Below are 26573 nucleotides of genomic sequence, written 5' to 3' on the forward strand. Positions count from 1 at the left end.
TCGCTGTGTAACAGTGTAACAATGACATTATACTTTTATTTTCTCCACCCCTACGTTATCATCAGAATCCTGCAAGAAAATGGCTACTTCGGAATTCTCCTTGAAGTCCATTTTTGAGTGGCGCAACCACTCCAAGGAACAGCAATGTCCGTGTTAACCGCGTGTGTGGCTATGACTACCAGTAGGGGCAAAAATGGCGCTGTTGTGCCAGAAACAGAGAGAGATAGTGTTGCACTGTTGCCTAGTGCTAATTACAGAGAGAGAGCGAGAGAGAGGCAGGGGAGAGGGGAGTTGCACCACTCAGTTCACACAGGTGTGATTTTTTATTGTTTAACGTCTGTCTGTCTGCAATAATCTACAGAACAGCTATAAATGCACAACTAATTTAGAATATAATTAACCTGTAGTAGCAAGTAAATCACTTCCCTAATTCCTGTCCATAGTGTTCATGTCGAAAAATGTATATGTCTCTCCCTCATACGCTTAGTTTCAATATTTCTTCTGGGCACAGCACCAGGCTTGTGTCACCCCTTCCTTCCTATATAGAATAATTGCTGTTACAGTACAATGTTTTGGCCTGCTATCATTTAACCCATTTAGGCCTGACGTCAAAAAAAGTCTTCTGAAAGAATATATATATATATATATATATATATACAATAATATACACAAGCTCGGCGCGCTATGAGCTTGTAGATCTGCTGTTTTCCAATAGCTAAAGTATTACAAAATGCTAATGTTAAAACACCAAAAGGGGTTCCTGCCAAACATGGGTTAAACCATTGTCTAATAAATAATCTATGGCATATACTGTACCCCTCAAAATCACAGCATGTCGTCGGAGTAAGCGCAAGCGGCACCACTCAAAGGTACTCCCTAGTACAGTATGCACGTGGGACACCGTCTTCCGTCTCCAAATGTACTGTATATGCGGTAGTTCTGTACGGTATATGCAGTTCTACTGCACGGCAGTTATAAAATAAGCTTTTATCATAAATCTGTCGTTTTTATACGACTCCCATGTTTTCGTGCGTGAGTTAAGCCTGCTACTCTCTCCAATTTTCAAATTAATGAGCATAAAATAATGGGTTTTAAGTGTGCAAAAGGTACTTCATTTCAATATTGCAATGCCAGTGTGTCCAATTAATCACTGTTGCATGATGGGGCTCGGGCCCGGTAATATGTCACCTGGTTCTGTGGCCCGAAAGTATTTTTAATTTTATGTGCCTTAAATCTGAGCGAACACACTCAATAATGTAATATATCACTTGCACTGTATAGTGCCCTAGAATATTCTTTTTTGCTTGCCTAAGCTCTATCACATCAGACACTTTTAACCCATTCCGAACGGGAACCCCTTTTGGTGGATAAGCGCTATGTTATACTTTAGCTATTGAAAAATGGCAGATCTACAAGCTCATAGCGCGGCACCGAGTGCCGCGCTATGAGCTTGTAGGTCTGCTATTTTTGGAAAAATCGTGAAAATGTGGCGCCAATCTTTGAATATATATTCTTTCAGAGCGAACGTTTTTTAACTCGACTCGTGAGTTTAAAAACGGCGGCCAAATACATATAATTCTGGGGGGTCCTTGACATGAAAAAGGTTGAGAACCACTGACATAGAAACATTGTTTTTTTTTTTTTTCAGTTTGATTTAGATTTAGAATCGGCCTCTGGTCTAAATGGATTAAACCCTTGGCTCTTGTGTCAGAGGAAGACAGTAAAGAGGAAGGTGGTGGTTGGGGGAGGGGGGCCCAGGCAGGCACTCGATTCACATTTGAAGCTTCCAAATCGCTAAGCCTTTAACATGTTCCAGGTAGTCTCCGCACATCAGAAGTATGCTGATTAAAGCTTTTATAAGTGGACTATATCGCTGGCAGCTTCTTTACAGCAGCCAGAGTTATCTGTATGGCGTGCGTGTGCGTGCGTGCTTGTGTGTGTGTGTGTCACATGAGATGATTTAGCCCTCTATATCATATGCACACGTGCTATAATGTATCCTATACCGTATGTGAAAAGATAGCTATACAGATAGGTACATTTTGTCTTCAAATACACTTTTCATTTCTCCGAAGTGCTTCGCCGCCTCAGCCTTATATAGCAGCGCTGCTCTGGTTAGCCCACTCGGGCACTCTGGGTAATGGCCTTTGCGTCGGTGCTCCAGAGCTCCCATGCATTCAAATGAAATATCAACTTGTCGCTTTCGCCAGGGGGGAAAAGACGGGGCAGGTTTGACTGCTCCGACTTCAGTTAAAGGAAGCTCTCGGTCTTAGAGGATTTTTTGAGAGACGGGTTGCTTTGAAATAACCTTAGTTGGTGAAGTTGACGCTATTGTGAAGGAGAACGCCGAACATGATGATATTATAAATAAATCAAAATACAAATGAATACATTTAAGCGCAGTATACACTGAAGTGAAAAGTCATTTCTGGGGACCAGGAGGACGTGATGGAAAATTGGAAAGTTGCACATTTGATGTTTTTTTCTGCAAAGCCTAGTGGTTTGGTTTCCCAACAATTAACATTTATCATCTGCTCCTTTGCAGTGCATGCATGGACAAATAAACCCTTTTACAGCTTTTACATAATTATGCCCTCTGCTCTAATCACAATTGCAGTTGAACTACAACATGATGCACCCTGGGATTCCATACGTACATGGCAGTTTTTGACATCACTGACTATTTAAGTGTATGTGCGTATGTGGGTTCACAGAAGGTGAACACACACGTGTCTGTCTATAGGCCGACTGCAAGTCACTGTTGATTTTGACAGCACATTTTGATTTTAGTTTTTGTCACATTAGTCACCTGGAATGTGTTAGTCTAGTTTTAGTCGACTAAATATAAGATTTTAGTCAACAGTTGATTTAGTCGACTAAAATGTATTTTGGCAGCCCTTGATGCTGTCGTATTGGCTGATTTTACACAAAATAGCAGATCTACAAGCTTGTAGATCGGCTATTTTCAGTATGGAATCACATCTAGGACTTGTAATTGACTTATACTGGATCTCTTCTGTTGGACAGAATTGTCAATTATATTTAGTCTCAGTTTTAGTCATCATAGCTTAGTTTTAATTTAGTTTCCATTTAGTTTTCATCAGTGAAAAGTCGAGTTAGTCGACGAACATTTTTCGCCATAGTGTTAGCCGACGAGATCAACACTGCTGTATAAGCAAGTGTGCGCTTGTGTGAACATGTTTGGAAGTGAGGGGTTGTCGTTCTCTGTCTTTCTTATCTGTGTTCCCTCCCCATTAGACACACCAAAGAGACAGATTGTGTCCTAACGATTGGTTTAACTCCATTCGTCTGAAGTGCTGTTGATACATCGCAGCCAAAGACCCATGTCTTGGAGACCATTAAGCCACCTTGGCAGTGAGGTCTGTGGGAGGTCCCCAAAGGGCCCTGATACATGATATACTGTATATAGGAGAGAATTGAGTCGTATACTGTCGGGCTCACGCAGCCTGCCACATCTAACGACCAGTAACGACCGGGTGGTGATCAATCTGAAACAATCCGATGCCTCCCCTTCACTGTAGTCCATAAAGGGCCCCCCTCAGGACTCTGATATAGATACGACAAATGGGCTTTCATCGCTCTGGGTCTGCAGAGAGAGAGAAATCTACGCCGACACTATATGCACACCATGCACACTAATTAAAGTGGCGCTGGCTTGAGACCTCAATGAGGCAGCGGCAGAGAGTGTTGTGTGATTTTTCATTCATATCGTTATATCTTGCCCGGGGGGGCAATTTTGTTTTTTTTAAGAAGCTGAAATATGCCGGAATCGCTGTTGAAAACTCCCTTTCTTTTTTTTTTTTCCCGAAGGATTGTGAACAGACGTCACAGAATGTGGCTTAACCCATTTTGGCCTGACGTCGAAATAAAAAAAAAAAACTTCTAAATGCTGACAGTTTTCTGAAATAGCTATGTTTCTGTATCTTTCATGTCGAGGACCCCGGAAATTATATGTAATCGGGCCACAGGACCCCCATCTGAAAATATGTTGTTCCAGGAACCCCTCAGAAGCAAATATTTGAGTTTAAAACATTCGCTCTGAAAGAATATACATTCAAATATTTGCGACGCATTTTCACGGGTTTTAAAAAAATAGCAGACCTACAAGTTAGTGCCTAGCTATGAGCTTGTAGATCTGCTATTTTTCAACAGCTAAAGTATAACATAATGCTCTCTAAGACACCAAAAAGGGGTTCCCCGTCCGGAATGGCTTATAATAAGTGACCTCAGCGGTTGAGGGCTCTCCGGAGTATTGCTGAGGGGGCCTCCCTAACTGCTCCAATGGGATTACCGTTTAGGTGAAACTGACGACTCATTGGATTACGGAAGGATGTCGGCCCATCTAACAAGGCGTTCCCCCTAATGGTGCTGATGGAAAGTGGATGTGCGTGCGGCACCACTATGAACACTTAAGCCATTTAGACCTGACACACTAGATTCTACAAAACTGTCTTCTAAATCCTGACGGTTTTCTGTGTCGGTGGTGCTCAACCTTTTCCATGCCAAGGACCTCCAGAATGGTCTATTTTTGACCGCCGACCCCTCCCCCCCCCCCCCCCCCCCCATCTGAAAATATGTAGTTCCAGGGACCCCCGCCCCAGAAGCAAAGTTTTGAGTTGAAAACGTTTGCTCTGAAAGAATATATATTCAAAGATTTGCGCCACATTTTCACGATTTTTCAAAAATAGCAGACCTACAAGCTCGTAGCATCTGCTATTTTTCAATAGCTATAGTATAAAAGTATGCTTAAAACAGCAAAAGGGGTTCCCGCCCAAAATGGGTTAAGCCTTAAAACCACATGAACCCTAGCGGGCCCCTTTCCGGGCACGTCGTAATAGGCTTAACATTTGGTGAAAATGGCAGATCTATAATAAGCACGCAACTTGCGCTGCAACATTCTAGATCAGCTATTTTCAGTCCTCAAACTTTTTTAATTGGGGAGTGTACAAATGGAACCCTCTCAGAAACCTCTCAAACCACTTTGAGAGTCATCGTGTATATAAGGAAAAAGGAAGGGACCAAGTACAGACCCCTGGGGGACCCTGCATGAGCTACAAGCTCGCAACGCAGCAATGCAGCTGTGAGCTCGGTTGTTTTGTTGGTAGTTCGCCAACTTCAGTACTAATCCATTCTTGGCTGATTGTTTTCATATCATATACAAGCCTACTGTACGTGGGTTTTGCCGTCACCCTCACTCGTGCCGTCACCCTCACTCGTGTAGGTGCGGTGGGCGGCGGTGGCACTAGCAGCATTCAAGACAGATTTTCTTTGGGAAAAGCATATGCGATATGCCTCATAGGCTCATAAGATCAATGGGGACAACTGCAGTGTGTAAATACTTTTACTATTGGTGAGTTTATTACTGTAGTTTGTTCAACAAGTTAGATTGGAGACGTGTCGTCGTCATCCGGTACAGTAACGTATAGCAGGAGTTCCTCCTCGCTCTGCCCAATATTATCCAGTTTGGTGACAGTCAAACTACAGTAGCTCTTGCCGTGATTTCATGTTTCTTCATGCTTATCCAACAAAAGTCCAGGCGTGCCGCGTGTGGCATTATTAAAAACAAACAGCTATGCCGCACGAGCATAGTTCTAATAGTCGCAAAAGACTTGCGATAGAGTTAAGTAGTTGATCATCTGATTCATAGCCTGGCAGCCTGCTAGCTAGCAAACCTCCCCCTAGCTTGTAGCTCCTTCTAAAAACCAAAGGAACTGTTGTTGTAACTTGTTGTTGAACATTTATGGTTGTATGAAAAACATCGCAAGGTTCATTCCTTCGCCTCTTCCCCGCTTCAGTCTCCACTCCAAAACATTGTGAACAACGTAACATGCCGTAGAACGGTCTTGCGCATCAAAAATAGCAGATCTACAAGCTCACAACGCGTCCATCCGTGAGTCATTGTGGACTTGCAACTTTGACTTGAAACAGCTGAGCTAATTTCGGCCAACCAGAGCGGCATTCAGCGTAATCTAGTAAGAGTGGCGACACTCGCGTTGACTCCCACTGTAACAATGGAATGCGGAAGTGCTCATTCTATCTCAATGGGATACAGTTCCAATGTTTGGAACTATAGCCCATAGGTGTCGCCACTCTCTTAGTACTATTCCACACGGCCTGCATTGAGTGCATTCACCGGCTCTGTTTTGCTTCACTCGCTGGCTGTTTCAGAACGCGATGTTTTAATGCTTGATTGGATGGAATAAATATCATATTTTACCGCCGACTAATCGACTATAAATCAATTTTGATGGTAGTCGAGTCGACTATCAAAAATCACGTTTGGTTAATGCCCTAGTGTGTGTGTGTGTGTGTGCGTGTGCGTGTGCGTGTGTGTGTGTGTGTGTGTGTGTGTGTGTGTGTCAGTCACTTGGTAGTGAAAACCAACCAAAGGCTATTTCGTGCTCGGACGGACAGACCCAGCCACGGACGGACAGACCCAGGTGTCTATTGGAGTGGTTGCACCACTCAAAAACGCATAAAAAGTTCTCCATGACCATCACAGGGCCTCTCAAAGTTTGGGCCTGTGGCTCCCCGGCTATAAGAAAGCTGTTGAGCTGTTGAGTCTTACTGTGTAACCCTTTCAAGTACAAAAGAGTAATTTTTATATATATATAATCTTTCACACAATGTTCTTTTCTTCGTTTGATAACCTCTCTGTCTGCCCCGGCCCTGACAACCGTGCTTAACACATTTAGGCCTGACCTCGAAATGTAAAAAAGAAATCTTCTAAATCCTCCAGTTTTCAGAAAGAAATACTTTCACGATTTTTTCAAAAATAGCAGACCTACAAGCTGAGCTGGTTCCCGCCCAAAATTGGTTAAATGACATAATAGCCACCGGCAAGAAAATGGGTACAACGCTATTTCCTTTTTGTTTTTAAACCAACTTCATTCCTATCTATAAAAGTCGGAAGTCAAACGAAGAAGAGAGCAAAAAAAGTTAAATTGTTAATCTGCTCACACTGCCCCGACCATCATCGATGAAACAACCACTAAAAACATGTGCTCCACATAATAAAAGCAGGCATTGAGAGTTTATGTTCATGTGTGAGTGTTTGTTTGTGTGCGCTTGGTTTGTGTGCGCGTGTGTGATTCAAATGTTCACGCAATGTTCATTGTTCAAAACAAAAGCAAAGAAAAACCTGTTCCAAACAGTAATTACATGGCCAAGAAAACATCCTCTTAAGTGTGTGTGTGTGTGTGTGTGTGTGTGTGTGTGTGTGTGTGTGTGTGTGTGTGTGTGTGTGTGGGGGTGTGTGGGGGTGTGTGTGTGTGTGTGTGTGTGATGGGGGTGGGAGGGCAAGGCAGACAGGCGATCTTTCTCTCCATGGAAACACGTTTCTGCCACTGCATATCAGAATTTCCTGGATGGAGTATATTTTCCACAAGATGTGATTGATTTGTTCACGCCAGCACAACCTTTTCACCGCTTCCCTCTTGACAGAAGGCTTCTCGGTGGCCAGAACATGTAATTCCCTACAACACTGAAGTGGAGGAGGGTATACATGTCATTCACAAGATAGCATGTCTTTATTCCTCTGCACCAGACACGTTGCCAAGGATAGGTACTGTAGGTACTGTACTGTACTGTAGGACACGTTGCCAGCCCAAGGATTGGTACTGTACCAGTGTTGTTTCCGTTAACTAAAACCAAGACGAAAAAATGTCCGTCGACTACCTTTTTTCATAAATGAAAACTAAGCTATGATGACTAAAACTAAGACTAAATATACCGACAATTTTGTCAACAAATACAAACTAGACCAAAATGTTAGGAAGGGACTATAGTGGAAAAGAGATCAAGTATAAGTCATTTTACACTTGGCAGCATGCTGAAAAGAGACGATCTACAAGCCCACAACGCATCGTGACACGACATTGTCTAATTTCAGCAAGTGCAAAAAAACAGTCATTACGACGGCATGTCAAGGCCCACCAAAATACATTTTAGTCGAGTAAATCACCTGTAGATTTAGTCGACTAAAACTAGACTAAACACTAAAACGTTCCGGGTGACAAAAATGTGACTGAACAGTTTGCAACACACTGCGACGTGCTGTGTAATGTCTTGACAAATCTCCTTTCTGATGGGGGTTCCGGAGGCCAAATGCATAACAATTTGGGGCTCCCTGACATGAAAATGTTTGGGAACCACTGTGCTACATGTAAGGGTCTGTGTGTATTGGACACCTCGTATACCAGGGGCGGAACTAGGGGGTAACTTACTGTACTGTACACGTACAGGTCTGTGTGGAGTGGACACCTCGCTAGCAGGGGCGGAACTAGGGGGTAACTTACTGTATACGTGGCTGTAGCCCAGAATGTTTTCTAAAAATCCTGCAAAATAATAAATTAAGTGAAAATTAAGGATTACAGGAACAAGAGATATAAGCATATAGTACAGATTCCAGGTTATATAACATGATGGAGCCCCAAGTAAGGTTTCATTTCAGCCTCTCTCCATGTGTGTGTGTGTGTCTGTGTCTCTCTGACTGTGCCCTGCGTGGGATTGTTTTTGTAATCCAGCCCACACCCGCTCGATATCTGACCATTAGTACAGCCTGGTTTCAAATAGTTTCGCCCGGTTTGTGTCCCACCACGCTCTCCTGACCCTCCACGCAATTTAACCCATTTAGACCTGAGGACGATTCTACAAATGCCTTCCAAATGCTGACAGTTTTCTGAAAAACCCCATGTTTCTATGTCAGTGGTTCTCAAACATTTCCATGTCAAGGACCCCCAAAAAATTTATGTATTTGGCCGCCGACCCCCATCTGAAAATATGTTGTTCCAGAGACCCCCCCCCAGAAGCAAAGACGTTCACTCTGAAAGAATATATATTCAAAGATTCGCACCATATTTTCATGATTTAAAAATAATATCAGACCTACAAGCTCGGTGCCGCTCTATGAGCTTGTAGATCTGCTATTTTTCAATAGCTAAAGTATAACGATGGTTAAAACACCAAAAGGGGTTCCCCGTTCAGAATGGATTAAGTACTGCATGCAGCTCACGCAATATTTACTTCACTTCTCAGTCTGGGGCAGTGTGGATGGGCCGGTTTTTTGGACACCAGCTGGAGCCCAGAGATTCTGATTGGCCTGTGGGCATTACATCTCCTCTCCTCAATGTAAAATTGAAGTTATACTTCCCTTCCTAGCCTCGGTACCCCATGCAGGCTTTTATTTTCGTGTTTCGTGTTCGGCTCAAAAAATAAAAGCCTTGGGGGGGAACGTGACACATTTCCTGGTCTAGGAGAGTATAGGAGTGGGAGTGAACTACAGTGGAGAGGGGGCGTCGCTTTCCTCCGCTGATTGGAGGTTGCTCCAGGCGTGCCCGCCCCTCTAGAGCAGGCTACTGTCCTTCCTATGCTGTTATTCGTTGAGCACTTTCCAATCATCTAAGCCAGGTGTGCCCTACGTAACGGGGAACATCGGAAATCAGGCTCCAAATGCAAGACTGCAAGACTGAGAAGCGAAGTGGGGTGGGAGCGGTTGGAGACACTGAACGAGTGCCTCAGTCCCTCTCAGGCTACAGCTTGAGAGAGAGAAGGGGAGAGCGACTCAACCATTTCAGCACCACGGAGGCATGGACAGAGACACAGTGGACTGGGCTACAGTCTAAAGGGGAGAACGACTGAACCATTTCAGCACCACAGAGGCATGGACAGAGACACAGTGGACTGGGCTACAGTCTAAAGGGGAGAACGACTCAACCATTTCAGCACCACAGAGGCATGGACAGAGACACAGTGGACTGGGCTACAGTCTAAAGGGGAGAACGACTCAACCGTTTCAGCACCACAGAGGCATGGACAGAGACACAGTGGACTGGGCTACAGTCTAAAGGGGAGAGTTTCAGCACCACAGAGGCATGGACAGTGACACAGTGGACTGGGCTACAGTCTAATTCATGCTTCGTCGCACAGCAGTTGGCGCGCACCGCTCTCGCTGTGACACAATCATGCGAAAGTATGTCTATTAAAGCTGCTATAAGCAATAATAGGTCAACATTTTAATGACCTTTTTTTTTTGGGGGGGGGGGGGGGGGGGGATTCAGACAGCCAGCAATGGGTAGAACGCTCCCAAAAAATATAGACGCTGTGACACATCTATAGGGGCCGCAATCTGCATTCAAAGATGTTCCTAGAAGCTTTGTCATTGGTCGACAAAACCCGGTCGCAATGACTAACCATTCGGGAAGTAGACAGGCAAATCGACCAATGACAAAAGCCTCTAGGAACATCTTTGAATGCAGATCGCGGCCCCTAGATTTGTCACAGAGACTGCATTTTTTGGGAGCGTTCTACCCATTGCTGTCTGTCTGAATACCACAAAAAAAAAAGAAACGTCATTAAAATTCTGACATATTATTGCTTATAGCAGCTTTAAAGGGATAGATGCCTACAGTATATAGATTACCTGTCGGCAACATTTCAAAATGACGTTCTGCTCCCCGAGACTATCACTGACTGACAATGTAACGGACCCGTAACACTGTGGTTAAGTGTTGTTTTTGGCAGCAAATGTCTATTTTAGTTTTAGTCTAAAAGGGCCTTTCAAACGGGAAGCGAGGAGTGCAGGCGTTGTTGCCTTGGATCAACGACAGGTCTGCTACAGGTCTGTTCAAGAGGGGCGTGACAACACAAGCGTAAAATAAAAAAGCTAAACAGAATCCAGGTCTGGTGAGTCGCAGGCGTGTACAAGTAACGAGCACGCGCGCAACATATTCACGGGACCGCGCTCACGCAAATACGCTTGTGTTGTCGCACCGTGACTGCTCTGTGCAAAAGACGCATAGGCGCGTTAACTCGCTTCACGTTTGAAAGGACCTATAGTCTCTTGAATAGTTTTGACTTAGTTTTAGTCACATTTTAGTCACCTGGAATGTTTTAGTGTCTAGTCAAGTTTTAGTCGACTAAATATATAGGTTTTAGTCGACTAAAATGTATTTTGGTGGGCCTTGATGGCGTCGTGTTTTAACATTTGCTGAAAATAGCAGGTAGATCTGCTATTTTCGTCTAGTTTTTATTTGTTGACGAAATTGTCAGTATATTTAATCTTGGTTTTAGTCATAGCTTAGTTTTCATTTAGTTTCCATGTAGTTTTTGTCAGTGGAAAAAAAGATAGTCGATGAAATCAACACTCCTTTGGTTACAATTGTACACTTGCGCTAACAGCCCATACTTTCCAGACTGCCCAGTGAGAAGCCTGTACGTGCAGTGTATAGGGAGCTTCTTATTTTGGAAGGGAGCTTTTATAGTGTAGCTCGGTTACTTTTTTTTTTACCACACAAATCCTTGGTGTCTAGTACTGATGCAATAGGTTGTGTCAAGACACAAGGCACATGTCAAGACCGGTAGAGTCACAGAGCAGAGATGCATTCCCTCCTGGTGGCTGGCTGGCTGGCTGCAACATCATGGACTACAAAAGACTACAGAACCCATAGTCAGCATCAGCAAGGCATTCAGGTCAGGACAATGGTTGCTTCCCAGCTAAACTATATAAGCTGATTGCCCCAGTGAGGGAACCATACTGTAGGAAGAGAGGACTGAGGCCAACAGAGGAACAGGGATTTCATTGTGGTACAAAGACGGCAAACTTTAGAATTTTGATTTAAATGCCTCTTTTACTTTAGTTTAGCTTCTGTCTGCGTTGAAGGGGAAGACTGAATACACTTAAGCTACGTTGGGAAAACAACGCTTTACCGTCTCCAGATAGAGAGAAAATAAATACTTCTGTTATTGCTGTTTTTTTATATTATTGCTTATGAATTTATCTCGCCCCCCCCACACAATAATAGGTTAGTTTAAATGTCTTAAAGGATAAGCTGAAGGCCCTGCAACAGTCCCTTGCATGTCCCTCACAGATATATCTTTCATCTAACGTGCCTTATATAATCTGTCATAGCCATAGTTTCTCTCATGATTAACCCATTCTGTGCGGGAACCCCTTTTGGTGTTAGCATTACGTCATGCTTTAGCTATTGAAAAATAGCAGATCTACGAGCTCATAGCGCGCCACCGAGTGGCACGCTATGAGCTTGTAGGTCTGCTATTTTTGCTGCTATTTATTTTTGCTGCTATTTAAATCGAAGAATTTTTTAGAATCTGATCTCAGGTCAGAATGGGTTAATAATGAAACTGTCAGGATGTAATAGACATTTTTTTAATCTGATCTCAGGTCAGAATGGGTTAATAATGAAACTGTCAGGATGTAATAGACATTTTTTTAATCTGATCTCAGGAGAATGGGTTAAAATTCTGAGCACAGCGAGAGGGCCTCATATACAGTTATATTTTTGAATCCAGTGTAGCTTTGCTAAAGCAAACAACTTGTTGACAGTTCTGGGCACTCGGCAGTGGAGGACGTGAGGATATATGGGCGAGAGAGAGAGAGGAGAGTCTGAAAGCTTCTCTCTCTCTCTTTGATTATGGCTTTGCACTTGTGAGTGTAATTCTCTGTTTATTTCCCCGCCGCCCGAGGTTGGCGCTATAGAGGAAAGCCATGGGGCTCAACAGAATCAGCAGGGACCGTCATCTGTGGAGCATGAAGCTATGCATGCACATAGAATCACATGGCAATCCAATCCAAGTCTTGTTTGTTGCAAAATGTGAGGAAGAAATGTTGACCTATAAGGCAGTGGTTTTCAACCAGTGGTCCGGGCAGCACATTTTCATAGATTCATAGTCGTTTGAATAGTTTTCATTTAGTTTTAGTCACATTTTAGTCACGCAGAATGTTTTAGTGTTGGTCTAGTTTTAGTCGACTAAATATCATAAGATTTTTGTCTAGTAAATCTATAGGTGATTTAGTCGACTAAAATGTGTTTTGGCGGGCCTCGATGCTGTCGTAATGGCTGATTTTATACTTGCTGAATGCGACGCTTTGTGAGCTTGTAGATTGGCTATTTTCAGCATGCAACCGAGTGTAAAATGACTTATACTCTCTTGTCCACTAGTCCCTTCCTATCATTTTAGTCTAGTTTTTATTTGTTGACAAAATTGTCAATATATGTAGTCTTAGTTTTAGTCATCATAGCTTAGTTTCCATGTAGTTACCATTTTGTTTTCGCCAGTGGACAAAGGTAGTCGACGAACATTTTTCGTCTTAGATTTAGTCGACGAAAACAACACTGGGTCGGTCCTTGAGGGGGTTCCAGGTGCTCCCCAGCTAAATGCTGGAGTTGGTAACAAAATTAGATCTTTATGTATGCATGTAACAATAATTTAACTCTTGAGAGCGTAACATGACGCTCTCAAGAGTTAAATTATTGTTACATGCATACAGTACTGTTACAATGCACCTGTATTAGGCTACTTAATTTATAAGAAGTGCTACACAATTTGAGCATGTAAAATAATTGTCATTTTGATCGTTTGCCTTATCTCTCCCATGGTACCACATCAATGGAATTGTGGGTAAAACCGTATCCAACGACGACAAAACAGTTTGGGTTTTGGGAGGCAAAATCTCATCAAACGGCGGTCCGTGGATTAATCCATTCTGGTTTGTGTTTTAAGCATTATGTTATACTTTAGGAATTGATAAATAGCAGATCTACAAGCTCATAGCGCGGCACCGAGTGCCACACTATGAACTTGTAGGTCTGCTATTTTAGAAAATGTTGCGCAAATCTTTGACCATATATTCTTTCAGAGCGAATGTTTTTAACTCAAATCTTTGCTTCCGGGGGGTTCCTGGAACAACATATTTTCAGATGGGGGTCGGCGGTCAATTACATATAATGTTTGGGGTCCTTGACATGAAATATTGAGCACCACTGATATAGAAACATAGGTATGTCAGGATAAATTTCGACGTCTGGTCTAAATGGGTTAAATGCCGAACAAATAATGGGCCTTGAGATGAAAATGGTTGAAAACCACTGCCCTGAGGCATTCGAGGGCACCATTCTTTAGCTTTTGTCACCAACATCAGGAGGGTTCATTCTCTGAACCCAGAACATGTCATGGCAATCCAGCTGGTAATCCTTTAGATATTATTAATATTTGGACCTGAATAACTGAGCCATAGTGGGGTTAAAAATAAATAAAAGTCTGTGCCAAATGTGTGCAATGTGGCATCAACATTTAGAAGGTTGCTGTCCACTTAAAACACCAATTCAAACAAATAATGGCTCAAAGTCTTTGGTAGCACGGTACAGTTTTTATACAGTATATGCAGCAAACCTATAGTCACCAGCGAAGTTACGTTTTCTGGAAATGTTGAATATCTATTCTGCTGTGTGTCTCTGAACCAAAACAAATCACACTTGTGTGAAGTCAGGGGTGCCATATTTCTTACAGTCTATGGTGTGCACGCACGCACGCACGCACGCACGCACACATACTGTCTCTCTCACTCTCATACTGTCTCTCTCTCTCTGTGTGTCTATAGGTCCATTGCTGTATGATGGACAACTGGCGCTCATCCTCGTCCCCCTCCTGCTGCTGCTGCAGCCTCCGTTGTTGCTCGGCTTCGGGGAGCGAACCTGTCCCAACGGCTGCCGCTGCGAGGGGAAGATCGCCCACTGCGAGTCGGCCGGCTTCCTGGACGTCCCCGAGAACATCTCGGCGGGCTGCCAGGGCCTGTCGCTGCGCTACAACGACCTGCACACGCTGCTCCCCTATCAGTTCGCTCACCTCAACCAGCTCCTGTGGATATACCTGGACCACAACCGGATCTCCGCCATGGACAGCCGCGCCTTCCAGGGCGTCCGCCGGCTGAAGGAGCTGGTCCTGAGCTCCAACGGGATCACGCTGCTGCACAACGCCACCTTCCACGGGGTCCCCAACCTCCGCAGCCTGGACCTGTCGTACAACAGGCTGGAGATGCTGCAGCCGGGTCAGTTCCACGGCCTGCGCAAGCTGCAGAGTCTGCACCTCCGCTCCAACGGCCTCGCCAGCATCCCCATCCGGGCGTTCCTGGAGTGCCGCAGCCTGGAGTTCCTGGACCTGGGCTACAACCGCATCAAGGCCCTGACGCGCACCACCTTCCTGGGCCTGCAGAAGCTGATGGAGCTGCACCTGGAGCACAACCAGTTCTCCCGCATCAACTTCTTCCTGTTCCCGCGCCTGGCCAACCTGCGCTCGCTCTACCTGCAGTGGAACCGCATCCGGGCGGTCAACCAGGGCCTCCCGTGGACCTGGTACACCCTGCAGAAGCTGGACCTCTCCGGCAACGAGATCCAGAGCCTGGACCCGGCCGTGTTCCACTGCCTGCCCAACCTGCAGGTCCTCAACCTGGAGTCCAACAAGCTGTCCAACGTGTCCCAGGAGGCCGTGTCGGCCTGGATCTCGCTCACCTCCGTCAGCCTGGCGGGCAACATGTGGGACTGCGGCGCGGGCGTGTGCCCCCTGGTGGCCTGGCTGCGGCACTTCCGGGGAACCAAAGACACCACCATGATCTGCAGCAGCCCCAAGCACCTGCAGGGGGAGAAGATCCTGGAGGCCACGAGGAGCCACGGCATCTGTGAGGAGAACGACTACTTTCAGACCGAGACGCCGCCCTCCTCCTCGCCGCCGCCGACCTCTGACCCGGTTTCCGAAACCACCGCCCCGTCGGACCCGCCGTTCACCCCCACCACCAGCCAGCCGCCGCCGCCCTTGTCCCCGCCCGCGACCTTTGGACCTCGCGTCCCCCCTCCCCCCGCGCCGGGCAGACCCCAGCCCCTTCCCCACCCGAACCTCCCCAAGCACGTGAGCGCCGCGAAAGACCCGAAAAAAGACACCGCTCCTCCTCCTCCGCGCGCTACGCGGCCCACGCTCAACGGTCCGCTGCTCACGCCGCCGCCGCTGGAGATAGAACACATGACTCTGCACAAGGTGGTGGTGGGCAGCGTGGCGCTCTTCCTGACGGCGTCCCTCGTGCTGACCCTCGTCTACGTGCTGTGGCGGCGCTACCCGGGGGGCGCGGCCCGGCTGCTGCTGCTGCGGCGGCAGCAGCGGTCGTCGGTGGTGGTGGCGCGGCACAAGCGGCGGAAAAAGAGCCCGGCGGAGCAGCCCGAGGAGCAGAACCTGAGCTCCCAGCTGCAGGAGTATTACATGAGCTACAACCCCGCCGCGGCGCCCGAGGTGCTGGGCAACGGCACCGGCGGCGGCGGCGTCGCCTGCACTTGCACCATCTCCGGTTCCAGGGAGTGTGAGGTATGAGTCCATCCATCCATCGCAATCAAGCTAAGAAAGAAAAGAAAAAAAGAGAGAGAGAGAGATCACCCCCCCCCACAAAAATCTAAACACAAAGGCATCGACGGAGAGGTAAATCCTTCGTTCAGATATGTAGCACTGTAGAGAAATTGGGATGCCTTTTGAATGAGAGTTAAGCACCCTTGTCTTTTTGGTTTCATAACACGCTTACCTTTAAAATCTTCAAGGTTTTCCAGTTATTTGAGAGTTTTACCTTTTTATATAAAAAACTGGAAAATATGAATGAGGGTGTGAACCAGGGGACAGTGGTCCACTGCTTATGTTCAGAGCACTGCATTTTTATAGTTTTTTTTTAAGGGCCTTTCTCGGCCCCACCCCTCTCCAATTATTGTTTACATTGTTTCCAAGATGGCCGCAGCACCAGGAGAGGGTAGGGCGGAGGTGAGCGGGTTGAGGTTGATATATGCCCTTACTGCGTTCACACATTCAAGACACCTGTGTCTAGTGTCTGTGTTTAATGGCCGCTCCAATGCATTTCCAATGGAAGCCCATGTGGTTTGAACAAACATTTTGTTTGATGGGGGGAGGGGGGGGGGGTGGCAGAACGCACCCATCAAAGCTGTGTTCAGACACAAGGCAAGTGTCTTGAATGCAGCTCAGTGAGGGCATATGTTGACCCCACCCCGCTCACCTCCGCCCCACCTGGTGCTGCGGCCATCTTGGAAACTAAACACACTATAAACAGTGGCCGAGAAAGGCCCTTATTACACCTGCTGCCAGTTACTTTAACCCATTCTGACCTGAGATCAGATTCTATAAATGTCTTCTACATCCTGACAGTTTTCTGATAAAGCTATGTTTCTATGTCAGTCGTTCTTCAATTTTTCAAAAATAGCAGACCTACAAGCTCGTATCGCGCCACTCGGTGGCGCGATATGAGCTTGTAGATCTGCTATTTTTAAATAGCTAAAGCACGACACGATGCTGACACCAAAATGGGTTCACGTTCAGAATGGGTTAATATTGAATTGTTTGCTTATCCAATTTGAATATGGCCGAGTTTTTGCACCACGTTGTTGTTATTATCATCATCATCGCATCTTTTGATCTATTGTTTGTTTTTCATCACACATTCTATCATTTTAAAAGCACACTTTGTACACCTGATGCAAAGCTTGCCTCAGTGTGCATCATACCTTATATAAGTGTCTACAGAACCCTGGCATGGCTCACGGAATGTTTTAAGATGCTATCAAACATGGCATTTTAGGTACATTATGTTGGAATTCACAAGGTTTTTAAATGCATTTACAGTAATTGTGGGCTTGTAGATCGGTTATTTTCCGATCGTCTTGTAGATCGGCTTGTAGATCAGCTATTTTCAGCATGCAACCACGTGTGTGTGTGTGTGTGTGGCCGTGCTTGCTGCGTGAAAAGAGATTTTAACGGGCAATTATGGGCACTAGATTTGCCCGTAAACCGCAAGTTTAGCAGCATATACAGTAATATACGGTAATATACAGATGTGATGGTACAATTCTGGAGTTTACCGAAGTTTCTTGAAGTTTAACGGGAGTTTCCTGTAATATACACGTCCGTATTCCATGCTTTTTGCGCACGTGTACGTGTTGTGTGCGCGTGTGTGTGCGTGTGCGTGCGTGCGTGTGAGAGAGAACACTGACAATGACCCTGTTGGTGGCTCCTCCAATAGTTTTCATGTCGTGAGCACCTTTTCAGTCACTATACAGGTCCAAGCCCGTCTCTATTGATCAACCACCGGGGCTAGAGTACTGTACGTCTTGGTGTTGTGGAATAACAGTACAGTACAACATCAATCAATGCAAAAATCACAGCAGGAATTGATCAAACCGCATCGATCGGCCAACAGTTGGATACCAAATTACACAGTGCACGAAGCTGCTTGACAGCTCATTAAAGCAACTAATAGAAAAGTACCAGAGGCACACATCAACATGGCCACTCTGGGCACGTACGCTTGAATGCCTATTATTGGCTCCCATGGTTGGCTGAGTTTTACTGTCTACATCATGGGCCTTAATTCCGCCCACTGTAACTTGCTGATTTTTTCCTCCGGTACATTTTTTTAACCCATTTTGACCTGAGAAAAGATTCTATACAAAATGTCTTCTAAATCGTGACAGTTTTCTGAAAGCCCTATGTTTCTATTCTCAGACATTTTCATGTCAAGGACGCCCCCCCACAAAAAAAACAATGTATGTAATTGATCGCCGACCTCCATCTGAAAATATGTTGTTCCAGGGACCCTCCCAGAAGCAAAGATTTGAGTTAAAAACATCGCTCTGAAAGAATATATATATTCAAAGGTTGGCCACAGTTTTTTTTTTTAAATAACATTTTTCAATGGCTAAAGCGTAACATAATGCTTAAAACACCGAAAGGCGTTCCCTGCCCAGAATGGGTTAAATGCTTTACCTTGCACTCTGTTCTGTGGTATACACTATGCGGTATAACGGCTGATCTACAAGCTCACAAAGCACCGCGTCCTCGAGAAGCACTGTGAGCTTGTATACCGTATAGACCAGCTTATTTTTTACAACACTGTACGGCTGAAGTATTATTATTCGGGCTTCCACAAGTCTTTGGCCGCCGGTGACGGACTTTAGTGTAGAAGCTTTTTGTGGGGGTGGGTGGGGGCAAAACAGTCAGTACTTTGGTTGTTATAGGAGATTTGTGGTAATCTGTAAAGAGGCGAGGCAGTACAGGTACTGTTATCCCCAGAGCTTATGGTTTTTATATATACGGATCTCTTTGCGATGATAAGGAGCATATTTATATCCTTTCCTCTTACGGCGGGGTAATTACGATCACCTTGCCTGAATGTTCAGAGAGGCAGGGACGTTTGATCTGGAGATGCACGCTTCAGTGCAAATGTAGCCCCCTTCGAATCAAAGGATGCACACCTTGAGTGAGCCGACTGGAAGAGATTATTCATGAAGCGCGTGCGTGTGCGTGCGTGCATGTTGTGAGGGAAATGTATTCGTAAGCTTAACTTAAGGGAGTCAACTTCCAGAGGAAATCCCCCTACTGAGAATGTGCAAAATGATTAATAAATAAATGAATTAATAAATAAACAAACAAACAAACAAAGAATGTGAAGAATTTCACCTAAACAATATTTGTGTCATTTCTCCCCCTGTACCAGTCAGCTCCATTTCCAAGCCATTCTTTCGCACCCCCTCTCCAACTGTGCATGACCAGCGGGTGAACCGAAGCAGTCGAAGCGCCATTAGTTTTCATAACAAATCTGGCATCTATTTGAGCTGTGAATACACACAGTTGACACGGTAGGAAATATCCCGTCCTAGTATCTGTCTCCCTTTTGAGAGCCGTCTCCTGCGACAGCAAATAAAGCAGCTATAGGCACCGAAATGTTCATTAAAATTCTTCTTCTGGCTAAGCTTCTCATGTGGCAGAGAGCGTGACTAATGCTTTTGCACTCCATCAATGCTGTATGCCCTTAATCCTTTCAGATACAGAAACTAATTATTACCTGTAATGTGATTTAAGTGCAGCAACACTGAAATCCAGAGCTCGGATATGTTTTGGCATGCTCCCCTGACACTCGCACACTCGCGCACGCACACACACACATACTATTACTACAGTTACAGTTTTTTGATGCCTCCATGCTCCACCTGTGACAGCCATATGGCCTGAGGCATTATGTTTCCGTCTGTCTGTCTGTCCGTCCGTTCGTTTGTACATCCATCCCAACATCGTGCGCGCGATATCTCAAGAGCGCCTTGAGGGAATGAAGTGCCGTTTTGACACAAACATCCACTTCAAAGGGTCAAGAGATGAATTGATTACAAGTAGATGGGGCAAAAGGCTAAGGTCATTCGTGGCCTCATGTCTGTTCCATTCATGTGGAGGTGATAAACTCGATTGACACCTTGGATGAAAATGTCACGGCATTTGGCCACGAATTGGCCCCGCTTTGCGACTGATGATTGAAATGATTAGTAGTAGGTGCAGGTCACCGTGACCTCACAGAAGCTGTACATTAAATCCCTTTTAGAAATGTTCATTCTGGCCTGGGCCGTGGCTCAGCGGTCCAGGCTGGTGATCCATTCTGGCGGTGTGCCGCGGGTTCGACTCCCAATCCCGACGGCCTTTACTGCATGTCCCCCCCCCCCCCCCCCCACCATCTCTCTCTCCCCAGCCTACTGTCTGTCCCTCCATAAAAAACATAAAAAAAATAAAGGCGAAAGCCACAAAAAAACATAAAAGAAATTAAGAAATACAAATGGGGCGATGGAAGCCGGGCAGGGACGGTGACATCACTGCCTGTGTTCCTGACTGTGCAGTGTTGTTTTTGGCAGCAAATTTAGATTTTAGTTTTAGTCATAGTCTTTTGAAAAGTTTTCATTTAGTTTTAGTCACATTTTAGACACCTGGAATGTGTTAGCGTTGGTCTAGTTTTAGTCGACCAAATGTCATGAGTTTTTTGTCGACTAAATCTACAGTTGATTTAGTCGAACAAAATGTGTTTAGACGGGCCTTGATGCCGTCGTGATGACAGTTTTTTTTCACTTGCTGAAAATAGCCGATCTACAAGCCCTTGTGGGCTTGTAGATCGGCTTGTAGATCAGCTATTTTCAGCATGCAACCAAGTGTTAAAATGACTTATACTGGATCTCTTGTCCACTAGTCCCTTAACATTTTAGTCTAGTTTTTATTTGTTGACGAAATCGTCAGTATATCTAGTCTTTAGTTTTAGTCATCATAGCTTAGTTTTCATGTAGTTTCCATTTAGTTATTTCGTCAGTTTAAAAAGGTAGTCGACATGTCGGAAATGTGTGTGTGTGTGACTGTGTGTGTGTGACTGTGTGTGGGGGCAGGATTCAGTTGGCATGGCAACAACAAAATGGGTGGAAAAACAACAAATATATTTTAATGCATGAGTAACAAGTGCTTAAACAGCCGACAACAGTTGGGCCTACAGCATGATATTAAGGGAGTGAAAACGAATTGAACATTCAGGAGTAAGCTAATAGAATAATAACCGATTCATTTGCTTAATGGGTTTATTTTACATTTGGCTACAGTCGCGCAGTTGGTGTCCGTGGCTGTGTGTGTAATGATCTTGCAACAAAATGTTGTTATATGTTATACAATGACAACAAAGTTTTTAATAGTATTATAACCTTCATTATTCTATTATTTCTTACCCTATTCTCCCTTACAAGGACATATGTAATGGCTTGGCTAATAGGACAACAATATGGTGACCATATTAGACTGCTATATTAGTTTTCTCTAGAAAAGAAAAATGTCAAAATAACCTAAAATATTGTATATATATTGTGCATTATATGCATCCATAGAACTCGAGGCAGTTTTCTCCGTTGCATTTCAATTTATCGTGCATGTGTTGATTGATTGATTGATAATTTTATTAGACAATAAGATGCAAACGGTACAGGGTACAGTCAAGCACAGCATTGTGTTGATTAGGTCTTAATAAACACGACGTTTATACAGTTGTAAATGACTTTATTTTCCGTACACCGGCTGAACATGTAAACATGGTTCCCTCCACAATTCACATCTGAATACCTGCGCTCACTGCGCATGCGTATATGTCCTAGTGTCCGTTGCCGTAAAGGAAACTATAGAGAACTGTCGTAAAGTGTACAATAGAGAACAACACAAGTTAACAATCTCCCTCTTCTTTCTTTAAAATAAAAAAATAGATTCAGCCATCCCATAAACCAAGTGCAAAGAAGAAAAGTCAAATAGAAAAACATTCAAGAAAAATAACAAAATACAAACTTCTCCACTTTGTCTTTTTTTCCATTTAGGCTGGATGCCATAGTCCTTCACAGAGTGCTTTCAAGAGCACTAGAGGTGACGGTCAGACAGTCAGCGAGTTGGGCTTTCGTCACTGACCAGAGCACCTTTTTGATTGTTTTACTCTGAACGAGCTCTTTGATGCCGCTTATGTCTAACCGAAGTCTCTTCTCTGTGACCTGTTTAGTCGACTTAAGGGCATCGTAAAGGGAGTGATTGTCAGTCACACAGACCAACCCGGGAGCATTCAATTCGGCAGTCCCAGTAGTGAGCTCAGAAAAGAGGGTGGCAAGGAAAATTGCATTGTCAATTCCATCCGACATAGCAAGAGTCTCTCCCGCAAGTGTGCTCCGCACTACACGTCTGATCCTCTTCGATTGCCAACAGAGAGGAGAAAACTTTCCGCTTTCCTCCATGAGTGTGATCAATGTCCCCCCTTGTGTACCTCCATCTGGCAAGTTCCCCAGCGAAGCATCACTGAAAACAGTCAAGTTCAAAGCATCATTATTACCCAAATGCTGAAATTTCAGAGTAACCTTTTCAGCTTTAAGTTTACGAATCACCTTATTTGCAGGTCTGGTTTGCCTTGCAACCCAAAGAATTTGTCCTATTTTTGATCTCAGCTGCTCTCTTTCAGTTTCACTAAGAGCTGAATCTCTTTGTATAGCACGTGCTGGCTGCATGTGGATGAGTTGCATGTTGTCAATATAGCTCTGCTGAAGGAATCACATCAGTTACAAAGTGTTGCGAGCCGGCCCATCTACATGACATGCCAGTACACCTTTAACTTTGCATTGGTCATCTAACCAATAAAAGACTGCAGGATCCACTTTTGACACTTTACCACCTGTGCTCAGCATGATTTCTTTCACTCTATTATACCAATAAAGTGATGCATCAGCAAGACCATATACTGTACACATTTCTTTAGTTTCCATAGAATCCCTTTACCGTTTGCTTCCGGGGGTGGGCGGACATGAATGTCTCTTGACAACTCCATGCCCTGCAAAAAGGCAGATTTAATGTCCATAGAATGGACTTTCCACTGATTTTGGCAAATCACTGCTAGCAATAACCTCAGGGATTCAGAGGCACAAGTCGGTGAATCTTTCTGCAGCTGTTGAGTATTAAACTCTTCAAACCCCCTGGCTACAAGCCTAGCTTTAGGTACAATACCCTTGTCAGTTTCTTTTAGACTACAGACCCAACGGGTGGAAACACATTTCTGGCCTGCATCTTCAACCTCTTCAAAAACATAATTATTGTTCCAGTTGTCAATCTCTACTTGTTTTGCTTCATCAAATGATATGTGTTTTGTTATAAGAACATCAGCATACCTGACTTCTGAATCGGATTCAATGTTGAGACTATTCACACGTGACAGATCAACCGCCTCCTTTTGACCATGACCCCCATCATTTTCAATAAATTGCAGGTTATACCAATTTTTGTACCCTCCTGTGGCTTTGCCTGCCCTATTAAAGGGACACTTCACCCTTTTTGCAAAAAAATATATGTTAATGACGTTTAGAAGCTTTAGATCACTTTCCTGGGGGTATTTATGTGTGTAATATGTGGTTTTAGTTATTTTAGATTGTAGCAGTGAGCCTGTTGTCTCTGATGTCATGGACACTGGTCTCACTACCTTCCTGGACTACAATTCCCATAATTATTTGGTGCACTGCTCCTCCTTGTGGATAGGGGGAGAGCTGTCTTACTGAGACAACATGTAGTCCAGGAAGGAAGTGAGCCCAGTGTCCATGACATCAGAGACAACAGGCTCACTGATACAATCTAAAATATCTAAAACCACATATTACACACATAAAGATCTCCAGGAAAGTGTTCTAAAGCTTCTAAACGTCATTAACATATATTTTTTTGCAAAAAGGGTGAAGTGTCCCTTTAAGGACTTTAGCTCTACATAGAACACTTTCATCTCTTTTCATAAAAGTTAGTCTGTCCTGCTTTTACCTTGACACTTGCAGAAATCACAGGGTTATCATCACAGACATTGTGCTCCATTCCAGTTTGTGTTACATCATTTTGAGTCACTAATGTATGTGCTCCCTCTCCTGCATTGGACTCCCTGTCACTTTCCTGTTCGTTGTCTGTGTTTTGTTCAGTAAATGAGCTACCTGTGGCTCTGTTCACCACACCTGTGTTTTCACTATCTGCTGCTTGGTTCTGTACAATTGTCTCACTGTTTGTGTCATTGAGAACCTCATCTTGAACACGTGTGTGTATCTTATTAAGCCTTAAGTGATGTACTCTAGCAAGGATACCACCATGTCGTACAAATACAACAGCCCCATCCTGACCAATAACTACCCCTGGTCCCTTCCACTCTGTACTGTCAGCTCGTTTGTAATAGACTTTGTCTCCTGTCTCATACTTTTCATCTGTGGGTCTGAGCTGCTTACGTAGTGCTCTCCTTATCCTCTCTGAACATTCAGATTCAGTGAAAGCTTTCCTAGAAGCATGCAACGCTGATATGTGTTGCCCTACCCTTGCACTTACTGTAGTGCCTTCTAGTGCAGGTAGTTTATCAATTAATACAGAAGGAAGGTTAGGGTTTTGTCCAAATACCAGTTGATGTGGGCTATAACCATGAACACTGTGCATACAGTTCTTAGCCATAAGGGCCCAGTCTAGGGCAGTGTGCCAGTCACATCCGTTTTCCTGTCTCACCTTCAGGAGGATGTCAGTGAGAGTCTGCTTATGTCTTTCCAACAGCCCGTTGCTCCAGGGACTGTATCCTGCCGTTGTCCTCGTCTCGATGTTGAAGTTTTCTGCCATATCTCTGAACTCTGCGTTATTGAACTCTCCACCGTTGTCGCTGTACAGAATACGAGGGGGACCGTGAACACTTATCCATGTGTGGATAAGGGAGTTGACTATTTCAGAGGCTTTCTTCGTTTTCACAATACTTCCTGCGCTGAAGCGTGTGAATTGGTCAATCACATACTTATCACCATACTCCTGGCTCCAACTCGTGCAGGTCCACCGCCACTGTTTCATTATACTCTGAAGCTAGAGGCAGACCAACAGCTGGCTTCGGCTTAGTTTTGCTGTATCTCTGACATATGTCACAATCATGCACTATTTGTTGCAAAATAGTGAGGCAGTCCTTGTCTTTGTTTCCCAAGCTCTGGATTAGCCTCTGCAGCCTGTCTGCAGATGCGTGGCCAAACTGTTTGTGTAGCTTGAGAAGGACTTTGCGCTTTTCGGCTGAAGACATGTTTTCTGTCACTGTCAGGGCTTCATCTTCAGCTGTCGCTGCAAGTATCACGTCATCTTTCATTCGCTGTGTTGTGTTGTCTTTGTCTCTTATGTCTACACAGTAGTGTCCTGAGCTAGTGAACTCAAGAGGAATCTGCTGCTTAAACATTACTGCTCTGTCATTCTCCATGTCTAAAACAGTTCCTGCCTTCTTCAGTGAAGATTTACTCAGTAACAGTGGAATGTCAGCATTGACCACTTCTGCCTCAATGTGACATTTTGTGTGTCCTATTTTAGCACGTAGTTTCACTTTTCTGGTGGAATATACCAAGTTGCCATCTCCAAAAGGAAATGGTCTGGAACTGGAATTTTCTGTCTTCATCATTTTGTCTGCCTGCTCTTGACTAAGACCATTAACAAAACTGTCAAGCCATTTCTCCCCACATACAGTACGAGTGCATGCAGTGTCTATGATGGCGGATCCTACTGATTCAGTTATGAAAATCTCTGCGTCAGACATGGGGTTATTTGTCAACAACGTGATGTTAACTTCATCTACATTTTCGTCTTCAGTTAATCTTACTTGTTCGTTCTTCTTGTGGGGACAGTCCTTGGCCCAATGAAATGTGCTTTGACACACAGCACATCTTCACCGTTTACCGAACTTATCCAATGGGTTGGTGCCCGGCAACAATGTCCTTTCACTCCTTTGTTGAAATGTCGTGTTCCGTCTTCCTTGTCCTTGTCGTTGTTCAGTGAAGAAAGCTGCATCCTGGTTTAGTTGTATCCCGCGTGACGATCCTGGCGCCGTCTTCCCTCCAAAAATGCCGACTTCATCGATGCAAACTTTAAGTCGGGGCACGCCGTTAGTGCTAGTTGTCTGTCTTTTTCATCGAGGCAGGCCGTGTCTAACAGCTTGAAGGCTAACACCGCATCTGGAAGCGCCATGTTGTACCTTTTGATTCGGTTGTAACGCTGCTCAAAGTCGATTATGTAATCTGCCATGGAAACCGAACTGTCTTTCATTAAACGATCAAACTGAGAATACGCTTCGTACGCACGGTCCTTTTCTTCTTGCTGAAACACGCCGTCCAGTTTAGCTAATAATGTCTCCATACCAGTATCATTGTCCAAGTCTTCTGCTATCTTCTGATATCTCCATCGCGATTTCCCTGGCTCGTCCTTCCAGTCCCAAAGCCACTGCAAGCGCCTGCTTCTTCTTGTCGAGTTCGGTAACTCGCGACCATATGTTGACTGCATTTTTCCAACCTGCATTCATTCACAATGACAACAGTGACAATAAACAATACGTTTCTCAAACACATTTAATCTATATGTACAGGTTGGAA

At 44.6% G+C, this 26573-nt stretch overlaps 1 protein-coding gene across 1 annotated transcript in view; it reads left to right on the forward strand.

Annotated features, from left to right (window-relative positions):
* LOC310878845 (leucine-rich repeat transmembrane neuronal protein 4-like) overlaps nt 1-26573 on the forward strand; it is a gene marked incomplete at its 5' end in the record, with an annotated part of 198092 nt that overhangs the window by 121690 nt on the left and 49829 nt on the right. Inside the window, one exon of the mRNA XM_083793260.1 lies at nt 14420-16167. Coding sequence (XP_083649386.1) covers nt 14420-16167 — 1748 coding nt within the window. The remainder of the gene's footprint in view (nt 1-14419; nt 16168-26573) is intronic.

The sequence above is a fragment of the Protomyctophum parallelum genome (assembly GCF_964188405.1).
Source record: "Protomyctophum parallelum genome assembly, chromosome: 21".
In the NCBI taxonomy this organism is placed as follows: domain Eukaryota; kingdom Metazoa; phylum Chordata; class Actinopteri; order Myctophiformes; family Myctophidae; genus Protomyctophum; species Protomyctophum parallelum.